Genomic DNA, 15,310 nt, shown 5'->3' with positions numbered 1-15,310 from the left:
CATATCTCAATTCACTCAAGCCTATTCATAATTTGCTTAAAGAAAACCCATGACTTGAGGTTTAACCAAAAATGTTCACATCAGGGGTTCTTTTTTATTGGCAGTGTAGACTGTGAGGGAAATTTGCCCAGTTCCTTTAATCTGAATAGAGAATGTTAATGATAAAGATATGAACCAGTGCTGAAAATAGACACTGCCTACAGTCATGTCCTTATTAATGGTTTTATTACAGGTCATCACAGCTCTGTCAGAGAAGAATCGCTCTCACATTCCTTACCGAAACTCCATGATGACCTCTGTGCTCAGAGACAGTCTGGGGGGCAACTGCATGACCACTATGATCGCCATGGTGTCCGTGGAGAAGAGGAATGTTGATGTAATTCTTTGTGACATTTAACACCTACTCACCGTTTGCTTTTTTTTTTAAAGACTTGATTAGACCATTATAAATACAGATACTGCAGTGTGTGTAATATCTCTCAGTAGCCCTATAACCCCAGTTCCAAAAAAGCTGGGATGCTGTGTAAGCTATAAATAAAATAATAATTTGCAAATCAGGGAAACCCTAGATTTCACTGGAAATAGTACAAAGACAACATATCAAATGTTGAAACTGAGAAATTTTATTGTTTTGAAAAATGTATGCTCCTTTTGAATTTGATGTCAGCAATACGTTTCAGAAAAGTAGGAACAGGGGCATGTTTACCACTGTGTTGCATCACCTCTACTTTTAACAATACTCTGTAAACATTTGGGAACTGAGGAGACCAATTGCTATAGTTTTGAAAGAGAGTTTTGCACTTCATAATGTGCCAATTGTTTTAAATAGGAGACAGGTCTGGACTGTAGGCAGGCCACTTTAGCACCTGGACTCTTTTACTATGGAACAATACAGTTTTAATATGTGCAGAAAGTGGTTTGGCATTGTCTTGTTGAAAGAAGGAAGGCCTTCCCTGAAAAAGTTTTTGTCTGGATGGCAGCATATTGCTCTGAAACATTTATATATCATTCAGCATTAATGATGCCTTCCGAGATGTACAAGCCACCCATGTCATGTGCACTAATGCCCCCTCATACCATCATAGATGCTGGCTTTTGAATTGTGCACTGATAAGCCGGATGGTCCCTCTCTTCTTTAGTCTGGAGGATGTAATGTTCATGATTTCTAAAAAGAATTTTTACTTTTGATTTCGTCAGACCTCGGGACAGTTTTCCACTTTGCCTCAGTCCATTGTGAAAGAGCTCTGGCCCAGAGAAGGTGGCAGTGTTTCTGGATATTGTTTATATCTGGTTTTAACTTGCATTTGTGGATGTAATAATGAATTGTTTTCACAGACGATGGTTTTCTGAAGTGTTCCTGAGCCCATACAGTGATTTCCACTACAGACACGTGTCTGCTTTTAATGCAGTGTCGTCTGAGGGCCTGAAGATCACAGGCATCCAGTGTCAGTTTTCAGCCTTGTCTCTTGCATGCAGAGATTTCTCCAGATTCTCTGAATCTTTTCATGATATTATGGACCACAGATAATGTGATCCCCAAATTCTTTGCAGTTTTACATTGAGGAACGTTATTCTTAAATTGTTGCACTGTTTGCCCACGCAGTCTTTCACAGAGTGGTGAACCCCTCCCTATCTTTACCGAGACTCTGCCTCTCTAGGATGCTCTTTTTAGACCCAGTCGTCTTACTGATCTGTTGCCAATTAACCAGATTAGATTTTTTTTTTAGCATTATACAACTTTTTCAGTCTTTTGTTGCCCCGTCCCAACTTTTCTGAAATATGTTGCTGACATCAAATTCAAAATGAGCATATATTTTTCAAAAAACAATAAAATTTCTCAGTTTCAATATTTGATGTGTTGTCTTTGTACTATTTTTAATTAAATATAGGGTTTCCATGATTTGCAAATTATCACATTTGTTTTATTTATGTTTTACACAGTGTCCCAACTTTTTTGGAATTGGGGTTGTAATTTATAAGAGGAAACTGTTGTGATACAAGATGAAAGAACGTCTGTAAATGGTTTTAGTCATCCAGGTCATTCTGAATTTCTAGTAGTAGCATATGAAAATGACTGGACATGTCATTATTCATTGTTTGAGTTCAAAATGTATGAAGGAATGCATGCCTTGTATCTACAGTCCTTGGTCATTTTGTCACCTCTGATGTAGGTTCACTTTGTAGCTTTACAATTACTGACTAGTCTGTGCCTGAGTCATTATTGGGTTTTTAACTGTCCATCAACCAAAAATATCCAGTCAACATTGATGCTGTCATCAGAATCTGACACTCATAATGGACTCTGGGATGATTAACATTAAATTATGCACCGGAAAATGAGCTATAATCTATAACTGTCCATGTATAATGGGCAGGTATGAACAACTCTGCTACCTCAGATACAGATCTAACAGCAGGGCTCGACATTAACGGTCGTCTGACTGTCCGAGACAACCAAATGTTTGATCCAGACAAGTCAAACTCTGTATCTGCCTGTCCAACAGGATAAGTTAAATATTAGTTGAAAATCACCATTTTTATAGTAATTATTCAAGTGTTGCATCAATAAAGTTCCAACAAAACTAGTTCAATCCCCTGGATCTGGCTGTGTTATTGTTTACAGAATTCCAGGGAAATCGAGTACAGCAGGTGCATGTGTAAAAATAACCACGGCATGATATCTAATTCTAGATTATTAGACTTTGAATTAATTGAAATGGGAGAAATGGTGATCAAACACCTCAATAAAATAAATATCTGTGGTGAATCTTCATTTTATTCTGATATTATTATTATTATTTTATTTTATTTTATTTTTTGTGTTTGGGACACATTAACCATCACAAATGTCATAAAATATTTCCTGGGAATTTTACGACAGTGTTGAACTCATGGTTTGTTTTCATTCACAGCATGATTCTGTTACCCTTATCATGTCCAACTTTGTTTTCTTTCAATTAATGTATGCTTCAAGTTTTACTGGATTAATCAAGATTTAAATTTATTTCCTCCAGAAGTTTTGAATTTGGGTGAGTCTGACTCTTAAAACTGCAGATCAGGTAATCGGTTATAACACCACATACACCATAATGGGGCATTGGATAGTTTATTTATTTATTTATTTATTTATTTATTTTTGATTGTTACAGTTAAAGTGTGGGTTTTATTGAAAGTTAATAAATCATGAAAGCTTAATGATTATCATAACTATCCCTGCTTTTTGATAAACTTTTGTGAACCACTTTCCTTTCACTGAACTAGTAAATACATGGTTAGGGTCAGGACAAGTGAAAAATCTTGCTGCTTGTCTGACTGGACAAGTGGATAAAAAAGTGAATATTGAGCCCTGAACAGCCCTTCTATGATGAGGGACAACGAGGGAAGTTGCCCAGGCCAGGTTGAGATCCAAAAGCTTATTTGATCCACATATACTGTAAATCCTGGCAGGTCTGCTACCACATTAGTGCTGAGAAGAGTCCGTCTTCTGGTCTTATGGTGGTCCCTTTCCATCAGTGTTTGGGATGAAGAGGTAGGGGCTAACAAAATGCACTAGGCAATAGATGAGTTGCAGTCAGTAATTATAATACCTCCAAAGTGACCTATATAGTTGGTACCTTGACAAAATGGCCAGTGAAAGTAGATAATAATCTGGAAGTTAAGGTAAAAGAATACATAATTTTAAATCTCATGTGTTAACTTGTGCCTCTATCTTAGGAGTCGATCTCCACCTGCCGTTTTGCTCAGAGAGTGGCCATGATTAAAAACGAAGCTGTCGTCAATGAGGAGCTGGATCCAGCACTAGTGAGTCTGAATTCCTGTCCTTTTGCCTCTTTGTCATTATATTTTTCTCCTGTTTTGTTCTTGCATCATTTTAGATACTGTGTGCAGTCAGCTCTGATGTTTCCCTCATTACCTAACATTTTACAAAAATTAATCATAAATCTGGACCTTGAAACTGGCAAAGCAATGGGGCTTGACTGAGTGGGTGGAACGAGACTAGAGTTCTCTTGCCCTTCACACCTGTGCTTACCTGGTCCTCATACCACCATGTCATCACCAGGACTGGCTGCAAGTCTTTGCACATCAACAAAATGTAGAAGAGCAACATTTGAATGTTGTCAATAGCTTGTATCATATTTTCATTCCGACACGACACAGTAATATTCACACACACACATCACATTATCTCTAGCCGCTTTATCCTTCTACAGGGTCGCAGGCAAGCTGGAGCCTATCCCAGCTGACTACGGGCGAAAGGCGGGGTTCACCCTGGACAAGTCGCCAGGTCATCACAGGGCTGACACATAGACACAGACAACCATTCACACTCACATTCACACCTACGGTCAATTTAGAGTCACCAGTTAACCTAACCTGCATGTCTTTGGACTGTGGGGGAAACCGGAGCACCCGGAGGAAACCCACGCGGACACGGGGAGAACATGCAAACTCCGCACAGAAAGGCCCTCGCCGGCCCCGGGGCTCGAACCCAGGACCTTCTTGCTGTGAGGCGACAGCGCTAACCACTACACCACCGTGCCGCCCCACAGTAATATTGTTATGGCATATCATTCACTGGCATAGATTATGCTCTACTGATTGTGCCTCAGGCACACTTACTAAATAACCTGAAACCACCATTACATTACATTACAGGCATTTACCGTAGCAGATGCTCTTCTCCAGAGTGATGTACAACACACCCAGAGTACCCTGAGGAGCAGTTGGGGGTTAGGTGCCTTGCTCAAGGGCACGTCAGCCATTCCTGCTGGTCCAGGTAATTTAACTGGCAACCTTTTGGTTCCAAAGTTGCTTCTCTAACCATTACCGGTCTCGTAACTGGTTTCCGGTTGAGAGTACGCCATGCGCATTTTGACTGCCGCTTTTCACCAGAGCTTTTCATTATTATTTATTAATTATACCCCCGCTCTGAAGGAGGGGGAGTATACTGGTTTACCTTTGTCCGTCCGTATCTCTGTCCGTCCGAAACGCCCTTTTTCTCAGCAACCACAAATCATAGCCACTTGGTAGCTTCAGCTTGGGGTTCTATACCATTTTCAGGTCTCTCCAGTGTGTCCTGGGTCTGCCCCGGGGTCTCCTCCTGGTGGGGCATGCCCAAAAAACCTCCCTTGGGAGGCGTCCAGGGGGCATGCTAACAAGGTGCCCGAACCACCTCGGCTGACTCCTTTTCAAGGTGGAGGAGCAGCGGTTCTACTCTGAGTCTCTCCCAAATGACCAAGTTTCTCACCCTGTCTCAAAGGGAGAGCCAAGCCACCCTGTGGAGAAAACTAATTTCTACCGCTTGTATCCACAATCTCATTCTTTCAGTCACTCCCCATAGCTCGTGACCACAGGTGAGAGTGGGAACGTAAATGGATCAGTAAATTGAGAGCTTTGCCTTTTGGCTCAGCTCTCTCTTTACCACAACAGACTGATTTAGCGTCCGCATCACTGCTGACGCTGCCCTGATCCGTCTGTCCAACTCCCGCTCCTCCTTACCCTCACTCGTGAACAAAACCCTGAGATACTTAAACTCCTCCACTTTAGGTAGCAACTCCCCCCTGACCCAGAGTAGGTACTCCACTGATTTCCGGCTGAACGCCATGGCCATGGACTGGGAGGTGCTGATCCTCATCCCAGCCGCTTCGCACTCAGCTGCAAACCATCCCAGCGCATGCTGTAAGTCACAGATTGATGAAGCCAACAGGACCACATCCACAAAAAGCAGAGACATGATCCTGCTGCCACCAAACCGGACACCCTCCGCCCCTTGGCTGCGCCTAGAAATTCTGTCAATAAAAGTTATGAACAGAACCAGTGACAAAGGGCAGCCCTTGCGGAGTCCCACATGCACCAGGAATGAGTCCGACTTACTGCCGGCAATGCGAACTGAACTCCTACTCTGGTCATACAGGGTCCAAATGGCCTGCAGTAGTGGGCCCTGAACCCCATACTCCTGAAGCACCCCCCACAGGGCACCACGAGGGACATGGTCACAAGCCTTCTCCAAGTCCAGTTGGGTAAACTCCTATACACCCTCCAGTACCCTTGCAAGGGTAAAGAACTGGTCCAGTGTTCCATGCCCAGGATGAAAATCGCATTGTTCCTCCTGAATCCGAGGTTCGACTATCAACCGCACTCTCCTCTCCAGCACCCCAGCATAGGCTTTCCCAGGGAGGCTGAGAAGTGTGATCCCCCTATACTTGGAACACACTCTCTGGTCCCCCTTTTTAAAAAGGGGTACCACCACCCCAGTCTGCCAATCCAGAGGCACTGTCTCCGACCTTCACACAATGTTGAAGAGGCATGTCAGCCAAGACAGCCCAACAACATCCAGTGCCTTCAGGAACTCAGGACAAATCTCATCCACCCCCGGAGCCCGGCCACTGAGGAGCTTTTTAGCCACCTCGGCAACCTCAGACCCTGTGATGGGTGAGTTCTCCCAAGCACCCTCAGACTCTGCATCCTCCTCAGACAACATGAAGGTGGGATTGAGGAGATCCTCAAAGTATTCCTTCCACCATTGGACTATGTCCCCAGTTGAGGTCAACAGCACTCCATCCTCGCTGTAAACAGTACAGACAGAGCACTGCTTCCCCTTCCTGAGGTGCCAGACGGTTTGCCAGAATCTCTTCGAGGCCAACTGAAAGTCACTTTCCATGGCCTGGCCAAACTCCTTCCACACCAGAGTTTTTGCTTCAGTGACTGCCAGAGCCCCATTCCGCTTGGCCCATTGGTATCTGTCAGCTGCCTCTGGAGACCCACAGGCTAACCAAGCCCGATAGGACTCCTTCAGCTTGACAGCTCCCCTCACCACAGGTGTCCACCACCAGGTTCAGGGATTACCGCCATGACAGGCATCAACAACCTTGCAGCCGCAGCTCTGCATGGCTGCCTCAGCAATGGAGGTGCAGAATATGGTCCACTCGGACTCAATGTCCCCATCCTCCCCCGGTATGCAATTGGAGCTATGCCGGATGTGGCTGTTGAAAATCCGACAGACGGGAGCCTCCGCCAGACGTTCCCAGCAAACTCACTACACGTTTGGGCCTGCCAAGTACCTGTCTGGCCTCCTCCCCTGCCATCTGATCCAGCTCGCCTCCAGGTAATGATCAGTTGACAGTTCTGTTCCTCTCTTCACCCGAGTGTCTAAGACATACGGTCGCAGATCAGATGAAACCACTACAAAGTCAATCACCGATCTACGGCCTAGGGTGTCCTCGTGCCACATGCACTTATGGACACCCTTATGCTCGAACATGGTGTTCGTTATGGCCAAACCGTGCATGGCACAGAAGTCCAACAACTGAACACAACTCAGGTTCAGATCAGGCAGGCCATTCCTCCCAATCACACCCCTCCCAGGTCTCACCGTCATTGCCCATGTGAGCATTGAAGTCCCCCAGTAAAACAATGGCGTCCTCTCATGGTGCACTGTCTAGCACCCCATTCAAGGACTCCAAGAAGACCGGGTACTCTGAACTACCATTTGGCACATAAGCGCAAATGACAGAGACCGTTCTCCAACCCGAAGGCGCAAGGAAACGACCCTCTCATTCACTGGGGTGATCTCCGATGTTAGCGTGCCGAACTGGGGGGCTACCAATAGCCCCACCCCTGCCCGGTGCCGCTCACCCTTGGCAACTCCAGCAGAGAAGAGAGTCCAACCCCTCTCCAGAAAATGGTTTCAGATCCCAAGCTATGCGTTGAGGTGAGCCCAACTATGTCTAGTCGGTACCGCTCAACCTCATGCACAAGCTAAGGCTCCTTTCCCACCAGAGCGGTGATATTCCATGTCCCAAATGCCAGTTTTGTCAGCCAGGGATCAGTACCCCAGCACCTCCGCCTTTGGCTGCCACCCAATCCACAGTGCACCGGACCCTTACGGCACCACCTGCGGGTGGTGGGTCCACAGGAGAGTGGTTCCGTGTTGCTCATTGGGGCTGGGCCCGGCTGGGCCCCACAGACATAGGCCCGGCCACCAGGTGTTCACCGACAAGCCCTTCCCCCCCAGGCCTGGCTCCAGGGTGGGGCCCTGGTATCCCTGGTCTGGGCAAGGGTACTCGGATACCTGTTTTTCCTTTCATAAGGGTCATTTTGAACTGCTCTTTGTCTGACCTTTCATCTAGGACCTATTTGCCTTGGGAGACCCTACCAGGGGCAAATGCCCCAACAACATAGCTTCTAGAATCCCTGAGGCAATCAAACCCCTCCACCATGTTAAGGTGGTGATTCAAGGAGGGATATTTGTTGAAGTCAACATTCATAATAAGTGTCCTATTCCTTTGATCGCTTGCATTCTGATGTAAGCGAGAGCGGGGGGATACGTAAGTGAGCAGTAGCTCACAGTTGATCTTGTTTTTCTTTTTTTCTTTCCTTTTGTTTTTCTTTTTTGTGTTTGTGTAGATCGATGTTTACATCGAGGTTGCCCAGCACTCTGTGCGGCAGTGCTTCTGTGCTTGGTGTGGTGTTTCAGGTGATGTTTCCTGGTGGCGTCGTGGCGGTTGTGCAGGTGGTTTGGGACATACCAGCACTCTGTGTGGCAGTGCTTCTGTGCTCACCATTGGAATTATATCCTGACCCTCTTTTGGTGGACTCGCTTTCTTTTTTTTCCCCCAATTGTAAAGCGACCTTGGGTGTGAGAAAGGTGCGATATAAATTGAATTGATGATGATGATGATGATAATAATAATAATGATTATTATTATTATTATTATTAGGCCATTGCATAGCAAAGATGGCTTGCTGCTGATGTTGGTTTAAATGGTAAACAGCTGCTTGTTATGTGGATACAAGTACTCTTTAGATTACCAGATATTTGCAAAACCAAGAGTGCAGTCATGATGTAACTTCAAACCCACTTGGCTCAGGCAGTTCCCCAAATTAGCCTGAAGCTGATCTCTAAACCCTGGCTGTGTTGAGGGATACAGTGGGCTTTCCCCAGCATGCCTGCATCTCATCCATCATCTCCTGAGTGTGACTGTTGACTCCATTGAGAGCGAAAGCAAACATTCTGCAATGAGTGAATGCTCCTGATTTTGTTTTCACTGGAGGCAAACTATTGAATCTTCTCTTATGGAACATTTTGTGGGAAGGTTAAGGCAGGAAAATGCACAGTTCCAATCTTTTTTGCATCAGTGCTGATTGGACTTATTATCCAGCTCAGCGCAGAGACTTTCCATATGAAGGCATGTAGACGGAGTATACCTCTGTCACCTATGGGCCCATAATCACCTCCGCTCTGAACTACCATCTTTCTTCTAAGCCTTTTCCATTGGTACGGCTTTTAGGGCTTGGCTGCCCAGTTTCGAACCCCAGAGAAGTATTTTTAAGAGTGTCTGCGGTTGCCTATTAATTGAACCAGTGTCTGCCTGGGAGAGATTGAGGCACGGTTCATATCCTGCAGCTACCATTTGACTCAGAAGCTACTACCCAGTCACCCACTCATCATAAAACAACCATGTAGTTAAAAAGAAGGATGCTAAAGCGAATTCAGGAATAAATAGACTATTTTTCCCGGACTAGAGCCTGTCTTAAAACATGTCTCATGAATGATAGATCCACTTTCTCTTAGTATATCTTTATTGTTTATAAGAACTTCATGCTTCACTGTTATTTATACAAAAGTAAAGCACACATGAGCAGCTGCTCTTCTTCATGGTCTACTGACTTTCACTGTTCTTAGCCATAAACCTACATCTCGTCAAGTAGCCAATGCATGGATCAGTGCTCACTAAGCACTTATTGATCCTCCTTGATCCTTTCTAGCAGAGGATCATGAATCTTCAAAGCCCTGAAGAACCAGAACAATTAGATTTGTGCAGACATTTTGACTTGATCAGACAGCCAAGGACTTGTTTCATTTATTTAGCTAAAGATTATAAGAAAGTACAGTGAACTCTAGATAGTCCATTGTGACTATTCAAAAGAGTGCTTACACATGCAGAAAACTTGAACGAGCTTGATTATACCTGTAATCCTGTTTGCCTAACCTCATTTATTTTTGCCATTTATTTACTTAGAATCAGCTATCTTTAAATCTATAATAGAAAACTAAGCAAACCTATAAACTAAGTCAGCCTTGTCAATGTTTTGGGGCCATTTTGTTTCTGGACGTGAAGAGCATGAAATCAGAATCTACCACCATCCTTTTTGTCCAGATACTGATGTCATTGCTTTGCTCCTCGCGCACCGCTAGTTTATTCTCAGACACTTGGAGCTGATGCTACTCTCTGTGGTTCCTGCGTGGTTTCACAGTCCAGAATAAAACTCCTGGCTTGCTGGACCCGGAGCCTCATCTCGCATTAACCTCAGGGCATGATGCATGCTGTTTGCTGAGATGTATTTTTTGGGTTTGGGCAGAGCCAGACATCTAGAGACGTGACATAAAAAGTCCTCAAAACCACTGAGCAACACACACAGCTGCGTTAGTTGAACATGGAAGCCAATTCCTTTCTGATTGATCATAATCAACTCAAAATGGACATTTAAATGGCCGACTCTGGCAAAGCGGATGGGCGTACTTGTCTCCTTAGACAGGCCATGAAGACTGTCTAATTTGACAGTGTGTGACTTTTAAATGCCTTTCAGATTTTTCAAGTTTAGGTCATAAAAATTATTTTTCCCTAACACCCAATTATTTTTGTTGAGTGGACTGAAAGCTACTGAATTCGAATCACAGACTTGCAATTTTATTAGTTTTTAAAAATTTTTTTAAATAGAACAATTAATGAAGTCAGAGCCACGTGGCCCTAAATTCTCTGCTATTTTTTCCTGCTTCACCATGACCCAATTCAAGATACTATGTCATGCATCACGTGGTGGGCTTTCCCCGTTCATGCAAGGCATTGTGGGATCCAAATATGAAACAGGAGAGAAAAACGGAGGACGTAAGTGTGCGAATGAAATATGAAAGACCAACTACAGTAATGGAAAGTGAGAAGAAAAGACGTTATGTTGCGAAGGAAAGGAAACGCAGGACCAAACTAATAAATATCGGCGGTCAGCGAGCATCTCGGTGTGCTCAGCTGTTTGTTTAGCGACAGAATGATAGAAGTCAATGTATGGTCAAGGTAAACCTGTAGATGGCAGTAATGCAACACTGTGGATGCCAGCTGCCGTAAAACCCAAAAGAAGAAGAAGGTAACCCTGCGCATGTGCTCTGTCTGCTTGGCTGTGCGAAGCGAGCGATTTCATGCACATTATCTGCTTTAATCCCCTCAAATTAAATAACTTCACAGCCACAAAATGGCCTGATATTTTGTGAGATATTACAGAAATAAACGTGTATCACAATAACCAAATTTCAGAGGGAACTAAATTTCACTGATTTTACGAAATGGAAAGGCCGTCTAGCTTTAATTTTTATTGCCTATGTGGCAGGAGTTATCTGGATGCTCACATGTAGCTGTTTCTCTCATTGGAATTTAAGCCTACATCAGTGTTTATCTGCCTGAGTGTGTGTTTATGCAGATGCTTCAGATGTGGTAGCACAGGGAAGGAGAAAGTAGAAAGGTTTAAAGACACAGTGAAAAATGTAAATACAAGAAAATATGTGAGGACCCCATCTCCTAACACAACTGATGCTGTCCGTATTCCATTTATAGTAATGACTCTCAGTTCCCCCATCAGCAGCAGCTTTTCCCTGTTTAGCCTCCAAAACACACACAAAGATCAAGTTCAGTCTGCAGAGCCCAGGAGACTCTCAATCCCCGGCCATGACCGTTCACGATCAAAGTAAAGAGGATGTCTGAATAGATGACCTGGGACCTGAGCTTGGGAACCCCATCGATTTAGCTTGATTCTTCGAGGATGTTTACGATGAAAGCAAGCCATAAGCTGTAGTTGGGACATACCTAAGCTGACCTTTTGACCCTGTCCCAGAGAGGCTGTTTGGATATTAGTGGTGATCTGGTAGGGTGTCGATGAAGACTTTACGTTGTTTGTCCTTTCTTTTATGGCTTTGTGAGATGTCTGAAAGTTGGGTGGGAATGTGACATCCCTCTGAGATTGGAATGACCAGTTTTAGGTTCTCCCTTGTCTAAAGTAAATTTCCTTATGAAAATGTTTGTTTCATATTAATCTAGCACTATAGGGTTTCATCTGGACAACCATCATTCACCACCAGGTTTGTGGCTCCTAATCTACAAGCTGTGTATAGTTTGGCCTGAGGTCATGTGTTGAAGGATGATTTGAAAAATGTTTTCACTGTAAAGAATATGTCCAATATTTACCTCGCCTGTGACGGAGTAAGCAGGGTGAGGTATTGTAATCAGTGCGGTTTGTTTGTCTGTTTGTTTGTGTGTCTGTTAACAATCTAGAGTCTAGATGGTTGCACCGATTGACTTCAAATTTCCAGGGTTGGTGGTCAATGGTCCGTAGATTACCTAATTAAATTTTGGGGGTAATCCGGTCAAGGTGAAGGTCAAGGTCACCGGAAAGGTCAACCTTTTGGTAAAAACATTTTCCATTATAACTCAAAAATGGTTGCCGATAGACAGATGTTTACTATTATGAGCATATAGGAACTCCCATATGGCCTTTCATTTGGCACTATGATCTTTGACCTTGAGTGACCTTGAAAGGTCAAACTGAAGGTCATGGGTTTTCAAAGGGCTATAACTTTAAAACGGTTCACGATAGCCAGATGTTTACCATTATCAACATATAAGAAGTCCCATATGGGATTTCAGTTGCTGCCATGACCTTTGACCTTGAATGACTGAAATGTCAAACTCATGGTTTTTCATAGGACTATAACCTGACATCTGATGATTGAGAAATATTACCATTATCAACATATAGGTATAAAACAAGTGCTGTTGGGCAAGGTTTGTTTTGCCTGACAACACTTGCTGTTTATGTAGTTTTGGTACTTTTTAAAAATAAAATTAAGAGGTCAATCTTAAAATGGCTCCTGATTTACTAAAATCCCAAATAGGACTTATTTACATGTACACAATTAGTGATTTTTTTTTAAACCTGCCCTTTAGTCATTTATTTACAAAGTGATTTTCAGCTGGCCTGCGATGACCTGGAAACTTGTCCAGGGTGTACCCCGCCTCTCGCCCATAGTCAGCTGGGATAGGCTCCAGCTTGCTTGCAATCCTGTCGAACAGGATAAGCGGCTACAGGTAATGGATGGATGGATGGATTTTCAGCTGGCACATTTTAATTTTTTTTTTGTGGGTGTTATGATGTTTGCATGTGTTCATCCAAGCGAACATTTAGTAAATCATGGCTTCAAGTGTATTCCTTGAATAAAAGAAAATGACCTAGCATGACCTGTTTTATTTTCAGAGACTAGGCACAGCCTATAATAATGGCACAGCAGTCCATCCCGTAGGTATACATTAGCAGAGCTCCATACTTAAGAAAACGCATCAATCTGATTTTTGAAGGCTTGAACATACGATGTCCTTACGTACAACGTACGAGTACCACCACAGGGACCCCGATCGTAAGTGCAAGGCAACTTGTATCATAAACACTTGACCAGGCTTGTAGTACTCGAGTCTGACTTGTGCCCTAATTTTAAGGACTCTTGTCTTGACTTAGACTTGAGCACTGATGACTTGGACTCGTGCATAAACTGCATTCGGACTTGTAAATTGGAGATGAGGACTCGGATTTTTTTTGGTAACATGCCATAATAATTTGTCATAAGATATTTGTATCTACATTAATTTTTGTACTAATTTCGTGCAAGGGTGTCACACCTGTGCGCCTTGGTGCATGCATCAGACTCTCGGGCACGCTGTGGATAGCATGCATCAAGCGGACTCTTGCGCGCTCACTGTAAACAACTCACACCTGCACAGGATTAAGGTGCAATCATCGCGCCGATATAAAAACTGTGAAAACGCACTTATTTTGTGAAGTATTGAGTTGCGTTGCTGACACATTACTGAGCCTTATTTCCTTGTTTGGTTTCCTGATCCCTGATTTCCTGTTTCTCGTCTTTGATTCTGCTGAGTCGACGATAGCCTGTTTGTGCCTTGCTTGACCTATCGCCTGTTTCACTGTTTTATGATTTTGCCTGCCGTTCTGGATTGTTTACCGTCTTCACGTGTATTAATAAACGCACCTTCTGCACTTACATCCGTTTCTCAACCATCTCTGGCAGAATACGTCACACTCCCTGACAAAGAGAAGCACATTCACCTGTTCATACGGCATGTTCAGGGACAAACTAACGTTAATGGGGTTAAAACAGCCACTGTCAAATGGTGCAGCTGGAGTGTTGGACTTGACTTGAAATTTTCTTTAACGACTTGGACTTGACTTGGACTTGCAGGCCTCAATGTTAATGTTTGACACCTTAATGGCCTCAAAATTTTTTTTGCCCCCTTTGAATTTCCTTTTGCCCTAAAATTTTGTGGTATTTTGGCAAGTTTAAGTACACGGTTCAAAGCAATACTGATGTGTTTTCTAGGGGTATAACTGAGTTATTTAGACAAAAGTACATCTCATCTCATCTCATTATCTCTAGCCGCTTTATCCTGTTCTACAGGGTCGCAGGCAAACTGGAGCCCATCCCAGCTGACTACAGGCGAAAGGCGGGGTACACCCTGGACAAGTCGCCAGGTCATCACAGGGCTGACACATAGACACAGACAACCATTCACACTCACACCTACGGTCAATTTAGAGTCACCAGTTAACCTAACCTGCATGTCTTTGGACTGTGGGGGAAACCGGAGCACCCGGAGGAAACCCACACGAACAGAAAGGCCGTCGCCAGCCACGGGGCTCGAACCCGGACCTTCTTGCTGTGAGGCGACAGCGCTAACCACTACACCACCGTGCCGCCCCACAAAAGTACATGTTTAAAAAAAAAAAAACATTTATTTTTAAAAACAATATTTATTTCTGTAACAGAAGAAGACAAGCCCTGAAAGCATGAAACATAAATCAATATCATATATGTAAGACTTGCGTATGGTACTAGTACGTAATACAGCTTTTCATATAGAGTTTAGGACACAAAACACACTTTGTTTTGCCTATAAAACAATGACTAGCAATATTGCAAAGATGAATTATAAAACTAAAAACATGATAAAACAGGAGTCTGTACTGCAGTACTGTCTTATCATTCCATTTGCCATTGCATTTAGGAGGAAATTAAACAACCTGTCCTCCTCATCTACACCAGCTTCCTATGCAGCCTCTGCAAATTGTGGGTACCGCTCATGCTGTCCCCCCCCCCCGTCCACCATAGGTGGACTGCCCTCTCAGCATTATATGCATCAAGATCCGGGACCTGTAGAGCAGGGGTTCTCAACCTTTTCTGCTTTGAGGCCCACCT

At 43.8% G+C, this 15,310-nt stretch overlaps 1 protein-coding gene across 1 annotated transcript in view; it reads left to right on the top strand.

Annotated features, from left to right (window-relative positions):
• Nucleotides 1–15,310, top strand: part of kif6 (kinesin family member 6) — a 289,502-nt gene that overhangs the window by 74,632 nt on the left and 199,560 nt on the right. The window contains exons 8-9 of the mRNA XM_060932833.1: nt 233–376; nt 3,715–3,801. Coding sequence (XP_060788816.1) covers nt 233–376; nt 3,715–3,801 — 231 coding nt within the window. The remainder of the gene's footprint in view (nt 1–232; nt 377–3,714; nt 3,802–15,310) is intronic.

Source organism: Neoarius graeffei, chromosome 11, assembly GCF_027579695.1.
Source record: "Neoarius graeffei isolate fNeoGra1 chromosome 11, fNeoGra1.pri, whole genome shotgun sequence".
In the NCBI taxonomy this organism is placed as follows: Eukaryota; Metazoa; Chordata; class Actinopteri; order Siluriformes; family Ariidae; genus Neoarius; species Neoarius graeffei.
This window is presented reverse-complemented; position numbering and strand designations above follow the sequence as displayed.